Source organism: Cavia porcellus, unplaced genomic scaffold, assembly GCF_034190915.1.
Source record: "Cavia porcellus strain 051 isolate PalLab524CR breed Dunkin Hartley unplaced genomic scaffold, mCavPor4.1 scaffold_11, whole genome shotgun sequence".
NCBI classification, from domain to species: Eukaryota; Metazoa; Chordata; class Mammalia; order Rodentia; family Caviidae; genus Cavia; species Cavia porcellus.
The window spans coordinates 54,210,467-54,226,399 of NW_026947494.1; the positions used below are offsets into that span (position 1 = coordinate 54,210,467).

Genomic DNA, 15,933 nt, shown 5'->3' on the forward strand with positions numbered 1-15,933 from the left:
TTTTTCTTTTTGGATAGGATCTCACTGTCATTAAATTGCCTGGGCTAGGCTCAAAATTGAGATTCTCCTGCCTCACCCTCCCAGAGAGATTACAGGCATGTACCACTATGCCCAGGTGGGCACACTGACATTTTAGATTAGAAAATTCTTTGTTGTCTGGGACCAGCCTGTGCATTGCAGTTGTTTAGCAGCATCCATGACCTCTGCCTATCAGATGCCAAACACCAGCCCTGGAAGTTGTGACAATCAAACATGTCTCCAGACTTTGAAAAATCACCCTAAATTCAGGACCATTGATCTAGCAGGTTAAGTAGTTGAATTCTCCAGGAAAAACGATCGAAATAACCCAGGAAACAGGAAAACCTATGATTACCCATGATTACATCAGAATTACCAAAGGTTAGGACAAGAGTGGTACCTAAGAGGGACTAGAAACCACAAAGGTCAAAAATAAAGAAAAGGTCAGTAGGTGATAAAAATTAAGAGAAGTGAATGACATAATCTGATAAGATTTAAAGCTGATGGTTTATCATCTTCAAAATACATAGTGGTAAAGCTGGTGCTAGAATTTAGGCTTCCTTCCTAGAGCTTTTTTAAATGTCTAGAAGGTGGGCAGACAACACCTCCACATGATTTCATGTTCAATTAAATTAGACCTGCAGAGTCAAAAATAGGGGTCAGCCACAAACAATTGGCACCATTTCTGGCTGCTATCTATAACAAACAGCTGAAAGCACATATTTTTGGCTGCATACTATCCTAAAAATAGGACGTAACATCTTGGTTTTTAAAATACCCTCAATTGTCATTCTGGCCTTTAAAAATATTTTAGTGCCTTTGATTAGAAAATAAATACCATTTATTAAATGAATGCATTTATCTGTTCACTACAGAGCTATCATAACCAACATTTTCCTTAGATAGCCAGTCACCTTTATGCTTATACAGTCCAACCATCAAGGAGAACACAAAGGCCTCAATATTAAATGAACCGATTTGCAGTGTTTTCCAACTGTGCATCACCTGCTCCTCTCACTGCCACCTGGAAAGATATCATTTCACCAGACGGAAAGCAGATTTAGAGCAAATGCCGAATTTTCATCCCCACCTCCTTAAAACATATTTACAAGGGAAGTACTTGAAATAAATAGATGTGTCCCCTTTAAAGGAGGAGCAGCTGCAAGATAGGAAATTCAAACTGTAGTGTTGTTTATTAAGTTGTCCCATATGTACTCTCATTTCAATAATTAAGTCTTTAGGCCACATACAAGGTGGGCTCGGTGAGCTTTGACAAACCCATATGCAGAATTTTATCCTGTTATGACTAGAATGAATTTAAATTTTTAATACATAAACATGAAACACAAAGATGATGTCAAGGAAACACATGATGCTATCATCTGAGTTCTGCTTGACTTTATAGATTACCTAATCCAATATTTAAAGCTCACACAAAATAAAGATAAAAATCCTCTCATTTCAAGTCCCAAAGCATTTATTAGCACTTGTCAGAGCTCACCAATGGTATAAATATTTACATTTGTTACACAGTGCTATTGCAATGACTAAGGTATTTTCATGTATCATTTCTAAACTTGATGCTGCTTTTAGAAAAAGGAAAAGAAAAAACTTTCTGAATAAGAATCAGGATTTTAATCTCAGCTTCATCACATATTGGCTGTTACATTACCAATTGGTTTTATTTATGGTATTAGTCACTCAGAAGAAAAATTCTATGTATTAGTTCTGACCCAGTCATTGTTCAATAAATGAATAGTGTTAATTAAAACAAGTTTCTGAGAATGATAAGCTTATAGCTAAACCTCTCTACTTAAAAGATGAAAACAATATCTTGATGTTATGATACATCATGAAGTGGGGCTCCTAGCAGTTTTAGTCTTTATTTATAACACAAATGAACACAAAGAGCTGATGCCTACCTTCCAAACTTTCTTGTTCATCAGAAGTATAAGCATCCATCTGACTTTGTTCCCGTAAGAAACGAATGACCGCATAAACGAGGTGCTTGATAGATGACATTTTAGAAGTTTAAACACTTCCTTAATAATAAAAGTGAAAACAAGTTCTCAATTATAATAAAAAGCAAGGACTATATTATTAAAATAAAGGCAAAAAACCCCAAAATCTTGCATTACGTTGATCTGTTTGGTCAGGAGAGTACAGAGTACTGTTACAGTAATTTGCTACATTTTAAAAATGTAAACTTAGTATCGAACTATGCTTAATCTTGGATTAAGATTTTTTCCAAAAACATGTAAACCATTATCTTAGACTCTCACTACATCGTAATTATATATGTAGTATGGATACAGAAAAGAAGTATGAATATAGATATAGAAATCCCAAAAAGGCCTTGTCCTAAATTGAAGATTTCATACTGCTGACTCAGAAACTGGTGCACAATAAGCATCTTCACCTAGTACATGAGATTTTTTAAACTACTTTCCTTAGTTGACAGTTACCCTCTGAGGAAATAGACTTGAGAAAGGCAGTTCTATCATTGAGTGTCATTCTCAGAAAAACAGCATTTCTGTGTAATCAAGAGACAGGTCAGGAAATCGGTGCCTACACCAATGATACCACAAACGGAGCAGCGCTGTCCGCAGCAGCCGCTCTCCTAGAGAGGTTGGCGCGGGCCCCGCTCATTCACCGAGATGCGAGCGCCTCCTAAGAGTGGCGCGGGACGAGCTGTTCTCCACTAAATCGCATCCTCCGCCTGCTCCCCGGGTTCCCTAACTCAAAGCCAGGATGTGGTGCCCGCCGCTAGGATGCTTGCTAGGATGCCTGTTATCCGTGCACCGCTTTTAAAGGCAGCCCAACCTCTAGGCCACGACGTGATCACAAACCCTAATTGGGGCTCCAGCGCATAATGTGAAAACAGAAAAAAGGGGAAAGGCAGCGAGAGGAAAGGAGCCACCCACCACCTGCACGCCTCCTCTCCCGCCTCTCCTCCGAGCACGTCCACCCCTACTCCTAGCCGCCCTCGCCTCAGCCCCTAAGGGGTTTGCAGCGGGTGCGCGGCGCAGGCCTCGCCTGGGGCTGGGGGAGACGCACCACTGGCAGACAGAAGCATCTTACCAGAAAAGAGGACGCGGGACGAAGGCTGCGGGCCTGGAGGCTTCCGTGAGCCGGTTCGCCCGCCCCTTCGACCTCAGGAGTGGAGCCTGGCTCAGGATCTCCGCTCTGGCCTCGGTCGCCCAAACTTCCCCACTCCCTACACGGCCACCCACCCAGCCCACCCGGCCGCTAGCTCAGCTCCGGGCGGCGGAGTCTGGCTGGATCCGCCCCTGGGGCGGGCGGGGCCGGGCGGGGCCTTGCGGGGGGGGACGGGGCGGGGCCTTTGCGGGGACGGAGCGGGGCCGCAGTGGCGCCGGCGTGGGGTTGGCGCACGTGGGAGGGCGCCAGTGGGGCGGTTGTTAGCCGCCGCCGCTGTGGCCTTGCGAGTTGGCCTGGCTTTTGCCTTTCCTGTACCGGAACGCAGCCGTCTGCCTTCTCCAGCCGCAAGTCGAAGGACCCCGCGCCCGCCGCCGCTGGTCTCTCGGCGTGCCCGTGATCGCCCCGTGCCTTTCGGTGGTGCGAGGCCTCCACAGGTACTCACGCGCGGGTAACCTTGACCGCGGGCAGGGCCAGTCTTCTGCGCGGGCCGTGCCGGCGCCCGGGCGCAACAGTCTCGCATCCCACCCGCGCCCTGGAGCCCTCAGTCCCCGCAGCGTGCGGGCCGCGCCCCTGGAGACACCTGCCTGGCGACTTGGGGCCACCTTTCTCTCCTCCGTTCCCTCGGGAGGGCATCCATTCTCCTTTGTTCGGGACTGCCTCAGCTGCAGTCAGCGAGACTGGTCACAGACCCAAACCGAATGAATGCAGAAGGAAGGGCTGGGTTTGAAAATGCTCTCCACTCCCGCCCCCAATCCACAACTGCAGACCTGGCACTAAGAGTGCCGCAGCTGTGAACTCAAGGATAACAATTCTCATTTGTCTATCTTGCACCATATTAGTATTCTAATCCTTTCACATCGGTACGTGAAAACGCTTTGCTTTTGCCGTGTAATTCCGCCCATGCTAATTTTTTTTATTTTATTTTGGTTTTTTTATTTTGTTTTAACATTCTATGCATAGAAGAAATATTCTGTCTATTGTCCGGGCAAATTGACTGGGCCCACTGTTACTCCTTAGATACAGTTTTGGGCAGCCTTGGCTGCTGTATTGGATTGCTTCCTAGCTTTCTAACCACACCTCTCTGCAACACACCAGTAGCAAGATGGGGAGAGAATTAAATTCTTTACACAGATGCCCTGGTTTTAGGAAACAGTGCCGCCACCCATTCCCAAATCTGCCCAGAACTGTAAATCCAGAGAGTCAATAGAAGAAAGGGAAGGTTTGTTTTCTGCTGAATACCTATAAAACTACTCTGAAATATACATGTCAGCATTTAAGGTTTTTACAGCTTGCTGTAAAATGACAGGGCCACTTGTCCATGTGGAGCTTTCTGTTGCTCAATCCTTGCAGTTACTGTGCATCCATAAAACAATGGTAATTATAGAGTTAATGTGATGGTTGTGATTATATTTTTAAGCTGCCCCCTTTTTTTTTTTGCTAGTCTCCAGGCTAGAAGTGGTATAGTTCTCCAATAAAGCTATGCCACCAAATGAAGGCATTTGCATAATGCAGGTGTGAAAAGACAGACTAAATCTTCAGACAGCAGTTCTCTAACTTTTTTTATTTTGGTCTCAGAATGTAACAACTTGCATGTATGTGAGTTATATGTGTATACTTAATTTATTAAGAAATTAAAATAGAATATTGTTAAAGTACTAGTTTATAAAACAGTAATAAATGCATTAATCAATATTTTATTTACCCATTCATGATCAATGAATATAAGATGCTTCTGCCTTTTGACTGTTCTGAATACTGCTTTGATGCTGGGGTGCAACTACTTGAGAACCTGCTTTTAATTCTTTGTGAGCTATGGCTGGAAGTGGAAATTGCTGGATAATTTATTAATCCTATGTCTGATATCTTAACCCTGGCTATACATTTTTACATTCTCATCAGCAGTACATAGGCTGGCATTCAGTTGCTCCACAGAGTGACGAATAGTACTGTTTTGCATTTTTTTCAAAACTAATGTATGATTTAATATAAGATATTCTGCTTGTTAGATCTACCTTGGCATCTAATCTGTTGCTCTGTTTTGTTTTGCTTTTAGAATATGGAGAGCCAAGCATGGTGGTGCATACCTATAATCTCAGCTCTCTGATAGGCCAAGACAAGAGGACTACAAGTTCGAGCCCAGCCTAGGAAACAGTGCTTTAGCAAGACTTTGTTTCAAAATAAAGCATTTATAAAGGGCTGGGGATGTAGCTCAGTGTGAAGGCCCTGGATACAATCTCCAGTACTAAAGGGGGGTGAAAATGAAGGAAAGCCTGCCTCACCCTTATATGTGGAGGAAATATTTCAATAGCTTTTAATAACAAAATCACAGATACTTAATATATATAATATATAATATACAGATACTTAATATATCACCACAGTTCAGCAAATGGTAGTTTTCCAAAGTTCACTTGCAAAGTGGAATCTGAAATCATCAAAGTGCTTTACTTACTGTTTCACTAAAATCAGTTGGTATATCTTATATTTTGAGTGGGTCTTCTACTCATACTTGATTTTGTAATGTCAAATTGAAATCATTTGGAAATTAGTGGTTCAATGTGTTGTACATATATCTTCCTAATGTTGACATGTTTCATTATTAGGTATCAAACAATCATTCTTTAATGTCCTCATCTGTCTCAACAGAGGAGTCTTCAAATGTTACCTATCAAGCTCATTGTGAAATAGAGTTTTCCAAAATTCGATTTTCACTTGAAAGCTGTAATTTTATCATTAGAGACACCTTACTGTCAGTTTTTTTTCCTAAAAGTGAGCTTCACTTGTTACATTTTTTACAGAATTCTGTCAGATCAGAATAATCCTGATTTGATTGTCAAGTAATTTGTTCAAGGGGGTATTCCATGACAAAATAAATTAGCAGTTTATTCAGCTGTACCAGTTCTTTGGATTTCGACAGCCAGATCTCCTGGACAACCACTAAACTTAGATTATGCAGCAGAGGTGGTCACAAAAACATACTAAAGGGTTGAAATTTATTCACAATTTTTTGATAGTACTGGAAATTGACTCCAGCATCTTACACATGCTTGGCAAGTGCTCTACTATTGAACTATATCCTCACCTTTTTTTTTTTTTTTTTTTTTTAAATTTTGTGGCAGACTCTCACTATGTTGCCCGAGCTGGCTGGGCTCAAAATTGGATTTCTCCTGCCACAGCCTCCCAAGCAGCTAGGATTGCAGATATGTATCATCATGCCTGGCCCCACTGGACCTCTGTCAAGTTTCTTATTTTGTAAAATAAAAAAGACCAGATTAAATTATATCTAAGGTTTTTGTCTCCTAATTCTAAGTTGCTATGGGAATTAAACTAGGAGAATTCCCATCGTACCTCAACCAATTGTGCAGCATGTGACTCTAGCAAAATTTAAGGTCTCATGCAAGGTAGAGGACAAAGTCAAAGAAACAAACAGCAAGATTTATTCAACCATATTAGGCCAAATTATAGCTCTGATAATCCTAATTTCTTTCAATAAAAGAAGTTTGGTTAAGTTATAACAATATATATTCTGTATAGAAAACTCAAAAAATAATGACACAAAGAAAATATTAAAAATATACATGCACAGACTGCATATCCAAAAGTACTGATTGTTAACAGACTTCAAAAATTTCTTTTATCTCCAGCCTTTTTATTTTATTCATTCATTCATTAAATTTTTTTTTCTTTTTTTTTTTTGGCACCGGGGGATCAAACTCATGATTTTACACTTGAGAGGCAGATGCTTCCACTGCTGAGCTAAACCCTCGTCCTCTCCAGCCTTTTTAAAACAAACATGAGTTTGCCATACTCTAATCTTTAAAGTAATATAAGCATACATTTATTTCAGTAGCTACAGTTTACTGGAGATATTGGGAATTTGGTTAATCCTTACCTTTGTTATGTCACCTATTTCCAACATTTTTATGAATAACGGTGCTTGGATAAATATTCTTTTTTTTTTTTTTTTTTTTTTCTTGGATACAAGGTCTCGCTATGTAGGCAAGGCTGGCCTTGAACTCTTAGGGGATATACCTGCTTCAGTATCCCAAGTGCTGGGATTACAGGTGTATGCCACTATGGCCAAGTCTTAATTATTTTCTTATAAAAATTCTCAAAAACGAAATTTTTATATCAGAGCACAATTTGTGTATCAGCTACTTTCAGGCCTTTGGTATTAATTATCATACTGTACTCCAAAAAATTTCTCACAAATTATACTAAACCATCCAAATATGTAAGCACTGATTTTCCCATCTTTACTAACACCTGAAAATTTTAGTAATTTTTATCCTTCCCAATTTGATAAGTGGAAATTTCTTGTAATTTCCATTTCCTTCCATTTTTTGATAGTTTGCTTGCTAAGTATAATTCCTTAACAAAATGCAGCACTGTGGTCTAGAAGCCAAAAACATTCTTTTCTGATATAAAATTTTAATCATGGGAAAATACTAGACAAATTACAGTTATTAAAAAATTAATAATTATATATCTGACTATAATTAAAATAGGCCATTGCCTTAAATCCAATAGGTATAACTTCCAAAAGTTTACGATAGTAGTATGAGAGGAAATAAAGAAATAAAGAAAAGCTACTGTCAAAAACTAGACTGAGATTATTTGTAAAAATGGACAAAAAGGGGTTTTGTTTTGATTGTTGGTTTTATTTACCCCCTTGTTTTGTTTAGAAACATCCTGATACTTTCACAGGTTTAAATAGTATCTCCTCTTTGGTTAAGATATTACACAGAACAGTGGAGGCAAACCTATGGCACATGTGCCATAGCTCGCTGTTTGTTATCATTGAGAGTGACAAAAGGTTCGCCATCATTGAATATTAAAGATGTAAGAACAAAGGAAATTGATATTTATTGAGTACATACATATATCTCTAGCTCTGCATGGCAAAGGGCATGTAGCATGATGGTTTAGACCAGACGTACTAGGTCCAACCAACTAGCTAAGTTGCTGAATAGCCCTGTGATTTTAGGCAAAAACACCTACCGATGTCTATTTACAGATTCATAAGTAGGACTGATTGGCAGGTTTCTTCAGTCATGGGTATCATAGATACGGGGTTACAGCAATGAACAAAGCAAACCAAAATCCTTGTGTTGATTGACTTTCCATTGTAAAAAAAAAAAAACAAAAAACAGAACCAAGGAAAGTGGTGCATATCTGTAATCTTTGCGTTCTGAAGGCTGAGGCCTTTGGAATCGTTCCAAGTTCAAAGCCAGCCTAGACTCTACAGTGAGTACAGGGCCTACCCAGGGAGATCCTGTCTCACAAAAAAAAAAGAAAGAAAAGAAAACTGTATTGGTTACTCTTCTCTGGTTGCTGGGACAAAATACCCAATACTCAAAATTAAGGAAGGAAAAGTTTATTTAGCTTACAGTTTGTGGAGGTTTTAGTCCATAATCAGCTGGCTGCAAGGCAAAGTGGCATGGCACTGGGGCAACACTTTAAGGCAGCAGCCCACAAAAGCAGTCAGAGCAAAAAAGGAGCAGAAGGCAAGCTTCTTTTCCTCCCTTAGAGTGTATGCAGGCTACCCCCTACCCCAAGGTGGGTGTAGCACTCAAAAAATCTCTGCCCTTCTCTTGCGCAGGATTAGATATTTAGAAAGTGAGGATCCTGGCTCCTTCTTACTTAGTCTCTCAGTTAAACTTCTAAACTCAAATTGACACAATGTGTCAACCGCAAGGCAACTCAGGATTGATGGGAATGAAATGGAAGTTGGTCGCAAGAAAATTTTACTGAGGTGATGATATTAAGTAACAATCCAAGAGAAATGAGGTGTTATGCATGGGAATAATGGGGCAGAATGTTCAAAGCAAGAGAAACAGCAAATACCAAAGCTATGGCATGCCTGGTGTATTTGAGGAAAGCAAGGGCCCATTGTGACTACATTGAAGCAAACGTCAGGCTGGTAATTAGGAAATAAAAGAAAAATTAATGCTCACTTTTTCTGATGGAGGGATGATAAATATAAAATGCTTTGAACCTTACTTGGCTATGTCTATTCTGATTGTTATGTGATGCTTAGTAATAAAATTTCTGAATTTCAGGTGAGTACAATGATAAACATTTGTATTTTATTTTAGTTTCATTACTGGAGACCTAACGCAGGGGTGTTTTACCACTGAGCTGCATCTCTCTTTTTTTTGTTTTTAGTTAGCTGAACACTTTTCTGCTCTGAACTGATTCATACACCTGCAGTGTAAACCATTGGTTGTAAAACAGTCTGGCCAGGCTTTCTTGCGTGTGTGGAGGGTATAAGATGGCTAAAACTGGGGCCATTAGTCAATGTCATGTGATCTCACATCCTTCAGGTGGCTGCCTCTGGCTTATTCTTGTAGAAACTACAGGGTTGCATGAAAGACTGACATATATAGGAGAACATCTAGATGCTTACACTGGAACAGAACACCATTATCTCTCCACGTTCAGCTAGCCAAGGCAAGCCATAAGGCCAACCCCTATTCAAGAAGTGGGGAAATATTCTCATCTCTTGGTGGGCGGGGCTGCAAGCTCATGTTGTAAAAGACAAATTCATGCCAGACAGGAAGTTTAGGCCATTGAGCAATCAGTCTTCCATATTGTTACATAGTGAAATCCCAGTAAATAGTAGCTATTATCTTTACATTTGTGAACTGACTACTTTTATTTAGGAAGCCTTTTAATTGGGATTATTGAAAACCCTTTAGAGATGTTGTGGGTTTGTTTGAGAAGGCATTGTTTTTTTTCATTGAACCATGAAATGCATTATTATCGCCTTTCACTTTTTTGCTTTTGTCGTACAAAAGTTTAAAATTTTTAAGTAATTGAGTTGTTTTTTTCCTTTACAACTTTTGCCTCTCATGTCTGCAGAACCCTTCCCCAACCTCAAGTTACACATTTTCAAACTACTGACATTTGCATCTAGTACTTTATTTTTCACATTTAAACCTTTTAACTATTTTGAAGGTTCACATTAAAAAAAAACAAAAAAACAAAAAAACCGGGGTATGGTGGTGCACACCTGTAATCCCAGCACTCTGAGAGACTGACAGAGGAGAATCATAAATTCTGCCATGCCTGGGCAATTTAGTCACTTAACAAGATTTTGTCTCAAAAGTTTTCAAAAAGGAAAAGGGATCTAGATCTGTAACTCAGTGCAGAAGTATTGGGTTCAATTCCTGCTGCCAAAAATAAGTAAATCAGAAGATTTTTAATCATGAAGTAAAATAAAAAGAAAAGATAGAAAAGCAGCAAAATATCCAGCTTATGAAATAAGGCTTTCTGATTTACCAAATCTTACTTTGGAAGATCCTATCCTCCTCTGTCCACCTCACAACTTAGGAAGAGTTACAGTTAGTGAAATAACCAGAGCTTTCTGGTGAACATTGCTTGCTTCACAATATAATATCCACATTAAAGACCACATGTATAGTTAGGGGCTTACCCCAGGTGAGGTTTTATACATTTGTACATCTTTTAGACTCTCAAAGGAATTCTTTGTAAGATCTTACAGCCTTATCTGTCAAGATAGAAAATACAGAAATAAATTACTTCTTTGAAAAGAAATAGATAAATGCTACTAAATTGCAACTTTTCTAGTATTTTCTAGTTCCATTACTGTAATACAAACCTGCATTTTTGTTTCCTACTGATAAATTTTCCTTAGGAAAAAGGGTATCTTTAGGAAATGCAAATGTAACATGTCATACTTCAACTTAAAATTTTTTTCTAGCCTGTCATTAACCTTAAGATAAAATCAAGACTCTTTCATGTGATTATAAATTCCCACACTGTCTGATGCCTGCTTGCTTTTGTGGGTTTCTCTCCCATTGCCTCTGCCAGAGTTTATGTCCTTACCTCCTGGCTTCAAATCACTACAGACCAATCTCTTATTTGGAACATTGTTCTCTTCCCCCATATTTTCAGGATGTTTTACTTAATCATTTATCTAACTGTTTTGAAATATCTACAATGCAGTAAGGTAATTCACAGACGTATCTACATATGGGTAAAAGATTTTAAAAATTATATATCCAAAAGCATGTTTCTGGTACCTTTCAGGCACCCAGATCCTTTCTTTGTCTTTTTTTTTTTTATAGCAGTAACCACTCTTCCAAACCTCACACACATCCTCTTCTCTTTGTACATGTTACCAAAAATAAATGCTTCCTAAACAACATATGATTTATTTTCACATGATGAAACATGTTTTATATGGCTACGGTCCAGTTTCAAAGTTACAATATCATTGTGTAATTATTCTAAAATTTACTATCCATTTTCTTGTCCGTGAGTATTTAGGTTGTTGTGGTGGTAGTGGTGGTGGTTACAAACAATTGTTATGCATTTTTTTGTTGTTGTTTTTTGGGACAGGATCTCCTCATATAATTCAGGGTGACCGTGAACTTCTTGTAGCTCAGGCTGAGCACAAACTTAAGGCAGTCCTCCTGCCGTAGCCTCCCAAGTGTGGAGTTATAGGCATACGCTACCAAACCCGGTGGATAGGTGTTCTTATGTCTCCTGATACTTAAGTATGAATATATCCTAAAGAAAAAAATTTACCGAGTAATTCTCTTCTAAAAGCCAGTTCTTTCTAATGCGGTAATGCTAACTTCTTCTGTCTCTGGTTTTCATGAGGAGTCATTCAGCTGCCAGCTTGAGCATCTCTGTATAAACTTTTGCTAATCTAATGTTTGCAAAATAATATTCCTTGCTTTTTATATGACTTGGCTATCTTTTTGCATTTGCTATTTGTATTTTAAGCCCATTCATATCTTTCGCCCATTTTCCTATTGTTACTATATTAATGAATTTAAGCAATGTTTATCTGTTCTAGATACCTTGCATTTCTTTTGTGGTATTCAAAAATGTATATCTATAAGGGAACCTCTCTGTTCCACTGAGCTAAATGACCCAGCTATGTTAAACTCTAATGAAAGACCAGGCCCTTGTGACTTTCTAGTCAGGGATTTAAGAGTGAACAGATTTGTAAGTTAATTAGGGTTGGAGAGATACCAGTTTAGCTTGTCTTTCAGGTGAATTTGCCTGACCCCTACTAAATTATGTCCTTCTGCCCTATAAGTACTTCCATTAAAACCCATCAATTATGTTTCTATCCTCATTAGTTGATAAATTTGCTGAAATAATTTTTCATTTTTATGCCTCTAGCACTTAGCATGGAATCACTATGTGTAGTAGATGCTCAATAAATATGTATTTTTTGTGGATGAATGATAGATATCGGTAATAGTAAGGAAAATATATCATGGCTTATATATAAATCAGAGTGTAAGCCTACTTTTAGCCTTTTGTTACTGATGATACTGATGTATCTTTCAGTAGAAAGTAAATGTTTCAGGCTGGGAATTTAGCTCAGAAGGATAAGCACCTGCCTAGCAACCACAAGTTTATGAGTTCAATGCCCGGTACAAAAAAAAAAAAAAAGAAAAGAAAGAAATGTTTCAAACCCAAGATGAAATGGCTAGTTGCAAATTTCTTTAAATAAAATTCCAGGAGAAATTATTGTGTCTTGCATGTTAAAAAAGGCAATTTAGACTTAGTTACTTGTGTGATAAGAAAAATTACAAAGTTGAGTAATATGCAGTAGGAAGCTGTTGCGAGTACTTGCTAGGTGGGTCAAAGCAAAGAAGCTATGTATGAACTCTGTCATCTCTGGGGTATTCAAACGGTCGCTTTGTGCTTTACAACCCAGTCGTTAGCTCTGTAGAGGAATAATCTAACTAATGAATATTAATATTAATGAATTCTGGAAGCAAAGCTCTTCCAAATATGTTGCCCTGGATACGAAGGAATTGAAGCAGGCAAACTTCTCATGGGTCTGTCTAAAGTCAGCCCAGGAAGGAGAAGCCAAACTCTGTGGACTTTCACAGCTCCAGGAGTTACTTGAAACTGGAAAAATACATATAACTGAGCAGGGAAGACGTGCTTGTTGGTCAGGTTTAAAAAGAATGCCAAGCAGCTTTCCCTACCTAGTCGAAAAAGTATCGAATCCAAAATAAGTGTGATTATAAATTCATGTCTTGGGAAGCATATGATGCCTCTTAAATCTAGCACCTTGGGGTAAAGTATTGTTCCTCCTAACAGGAGAGCAGTAGTTGAAGGGAAGTAAAAAACATGAAAACCTCTATTGGGATGTCATACAGAACCCGATCACTCAGTATGGCTTATCACTGTTCACTAAATTTGTTATGACATTGAAAAATTGCAGTTATAGAAGAGGTGGTTAGTGGGATGTACCTGATTGAAAACTATATATACAAAATTTCATTCACTTATGTCATAGACATTAACTTAGTGCAGTTACTGTATGCAAGGATCTGTGATACATATCACAAGAATAAAGGGTAAAGAAAGCTTAGATCATATTTGCTTGTTAAAAAATTATTTCTGTAGTTGTTTTGGTTTTCTGAGACAGGCCTTTGTAGTTCAGACTCGCCTTGAACTTATTTATGTAGCCCAGGCTGGCCTTGAACTCACAGAAAGCCTCTTGCCTCAACCTCCCAAGTGCTAAGGTTATAGGCGTCTACTACCACACCCAGCTAAAATGTATTCTGTTCTGTTCTCTTTACCAGAGTGTACTTGTGGTTGCTCTAATGTATTAGCTTTCCTGTCATCAGAACATAATGCGTAACACACAGTTTGAAAGAGAGGTGTTATGGCCTGTGTTTAGATGTCCTCCCAAAGCCTCTTGGGGTTACAAGTGGGACTTCTTCAGAGGTGACTGGATCTACAATGTGTGACGCTGGGAGTAAGGGTGTATAATTATTATATCAGGCCACCGATTGGTTTGCCATCACCGTAATCCCAGTAGCCTAGATGGAGTATCTAAAAGGAGCAGAAAGAAATGGCTATGGTCCTTGTTTGCTCTCGCTGCCTCCTTGTTGTGGACTATTTCTCCTGCTCAGTGTCATTCTGCCATGCCACCCTCCCTGCCTTGGAGGCCGCCAACTCTGACGTGAAAGCTATAAATGGCAAGTCAAATAAACCTTTCCTCTTTAACTTCATTTTTAGGTATTTTGTCTCAGCAAGATAGGTAAGTAAGAAGGGGTTTATTTGGCTCTCAGTTTCAGTCCATGGTCAGCAGGTTTAAAAGCAGAGGCAGCGTGGTAAGAGGCCTGGCAGAGGGTAACCACTCACTGCATGGCAGCCAAGAGTGAGGAAAGAAGGCGGGAGGGAGATGGAACCTGCAGAGGCACAAGCCTAGAGATGCCTGCCGTCAGGCCTCACCACCTAACACCACATTCCCCCACTGAGCTCAACGTGGTGACCCCTGGATGAGTGCAGAGCCCCGTCCTCCAGCCGCCTTCAAACACTGGGGACTTCAGAGGACACTTCACACCTAAACCATAACACCTGAAAATCTACATGAAGATTAATAAAATAATGTAAAAGGAAAAGAGCATTAAGCACAAAAGTTGAAGCAATATTTGAAGCAAGTCTAATTGTCCAGAGTTTTACTGTGAATTTGCTGGCAATGAGAGCAAGAAAAAGCATGTTGTTAAAAATTTTAGGAACAGTGCTTTTCTTAGCACTGTTTGTGAGATAAATTCATGCTGTGGATTTATCATACAGGGAAGACTGAGTAATGATAACAGCCTAAAGAATGCTTAGTAAATGCAAAAGTCAACTTCACCGTGCTAATTCTTATTTTGTTGGTTAAAAGACCAAAGCAATACAGTAAAGTAAGGATGATAAGGCACACATTTAAGTAATGAGAATATTAGATAGAAGGTGATAAAGTTCATAGCGTGTGGTAGATGAATTGATAGGGGCGTTTGGGGAAAGAGCTTCCTTCTTGACTAAAAAGAGGGACAAGGACATAATTATATGTGCAACTGGACCTTGAAGGACTCGTACATCAAAAGAAGGATATTCTCCAATCCCTTGTTTACCAGAACTTAAAAACAGTACATTGAAAAAAAATTTTAAAAAAACAGTACATTGAGTAAGTTGTATGCCCAAGGGAAAAGTGCTCAAAAGTAATAAAAATAACTATAAGACTATCAACATGTGAGAATCACTCATGGGCCCTGAAGGTGTAGCTCACTGCTAGGTCGTGTTCTTATTATCCTCTGTGAGAACTTTAGGTCAGTTCCACACATGTGCACATACTGCCCTCTCCAAAAAAAAGGTCACAAATACTTTCTCTGTGGCTAAGAGAAGGTTATAGATGACCTACTAAAGGTTTCACGTGACTTCAGGTAAAGGTGAAAAATTAAAATTCTAGAGCATCTCTACTTGTTAGAACACCAGTCTCACAAGGTGATTCTGAATAGAGCTAAATATAAAGTCTTACATTTATGTTAAACAAATTAGGAAGAAACTTAGAACCTTGTTTCCAAGTTCAGTAGAAATTAGTGAGTTAATGTGGTTGTTGAAGAACGAGGATCAGTGATAAAATGACACTGAGTTTTGGGTATCAGTCGCCACATCCAGTGGACACTTTCTAGTCCTAACTTTACTGGTCTCCATTAAACTAACTTTTGGGACGTTGGCCCCATCTTCTTTTTTGACTTTCAGAGCAATAAATTTCTAACGTTCCTCTCTGAACTTTTTTGGGAAGGGGTACAGAGGATGGAATGGACATTCTTTAAGTTTCTTCTAAGCTTTCCCTTCCTAGGAAGGACCTGGTTCTCTAGTGCTGGTTTTCTGCAGTGTCTGGCTCAGTTTCTGTATATAATCTGTTTCCTTTCTGTTTTTCTTTAGCTTGTATTTATGCTCAAGTCTCTCCCCTACGTGTCT

The 15,933-nt window shown here is 39.1% G+C and overlaps 2 protein-coding genes across 4 annotated transcripts in view; one reads left to right on the forward strand and one right to left on the reverse strand.

Annotated features, from left to right (window-relative positions):
* Nucleotides 1–3,908, reverse strand: part of Sgtb (small glutamine rich tetratricopeptide repeat co-chaperone beta) — a 60,538-nt gene extending 56,630 nt beyond the window's left edge. The window contains exons 1-2 of one of the 3 annotated variants that reach the window (XM_063258255.1): nucleotides 3,758–3,908; nucleotides 1,941–2,056 (exon numbers count right to left, since the gene is read on the reverse strand). In XM_063258255.1, coding sequence (XP_063114325.1) covers nucleotides 1,941–2,040 — 100 coding nt within the window. In that variant the 5' untranslated portion in view covers nucleotides 2,041–2,056; nucleotides 3,758–3,908. Of the gene's footprint in view, nucleotides 1–1,940; nucleotides 2,061–3,099; nucleotides 3,265–3,757 lie in introns of those variants that run through there. The other 2 variants (XM_063258256.1, XM_013153939.3) reach the window with 2 other exon arrangements.
* Nucleotides 3,470–15,933, forward strand: part of LOC106027978 (centromere protein H-like) — a 40,602-nt gene continuing 28,138 nt past the window's right edge. The window contains exon 1 of the mRNA XM_013153931.2: nucleotides 3,470–3,611. The gene's annotated coding sequence lies outside the window, so the exon portion shown is untranslated. The remainder of the gene's footprint in view (nucleotides 3,612–15,933) is intronic.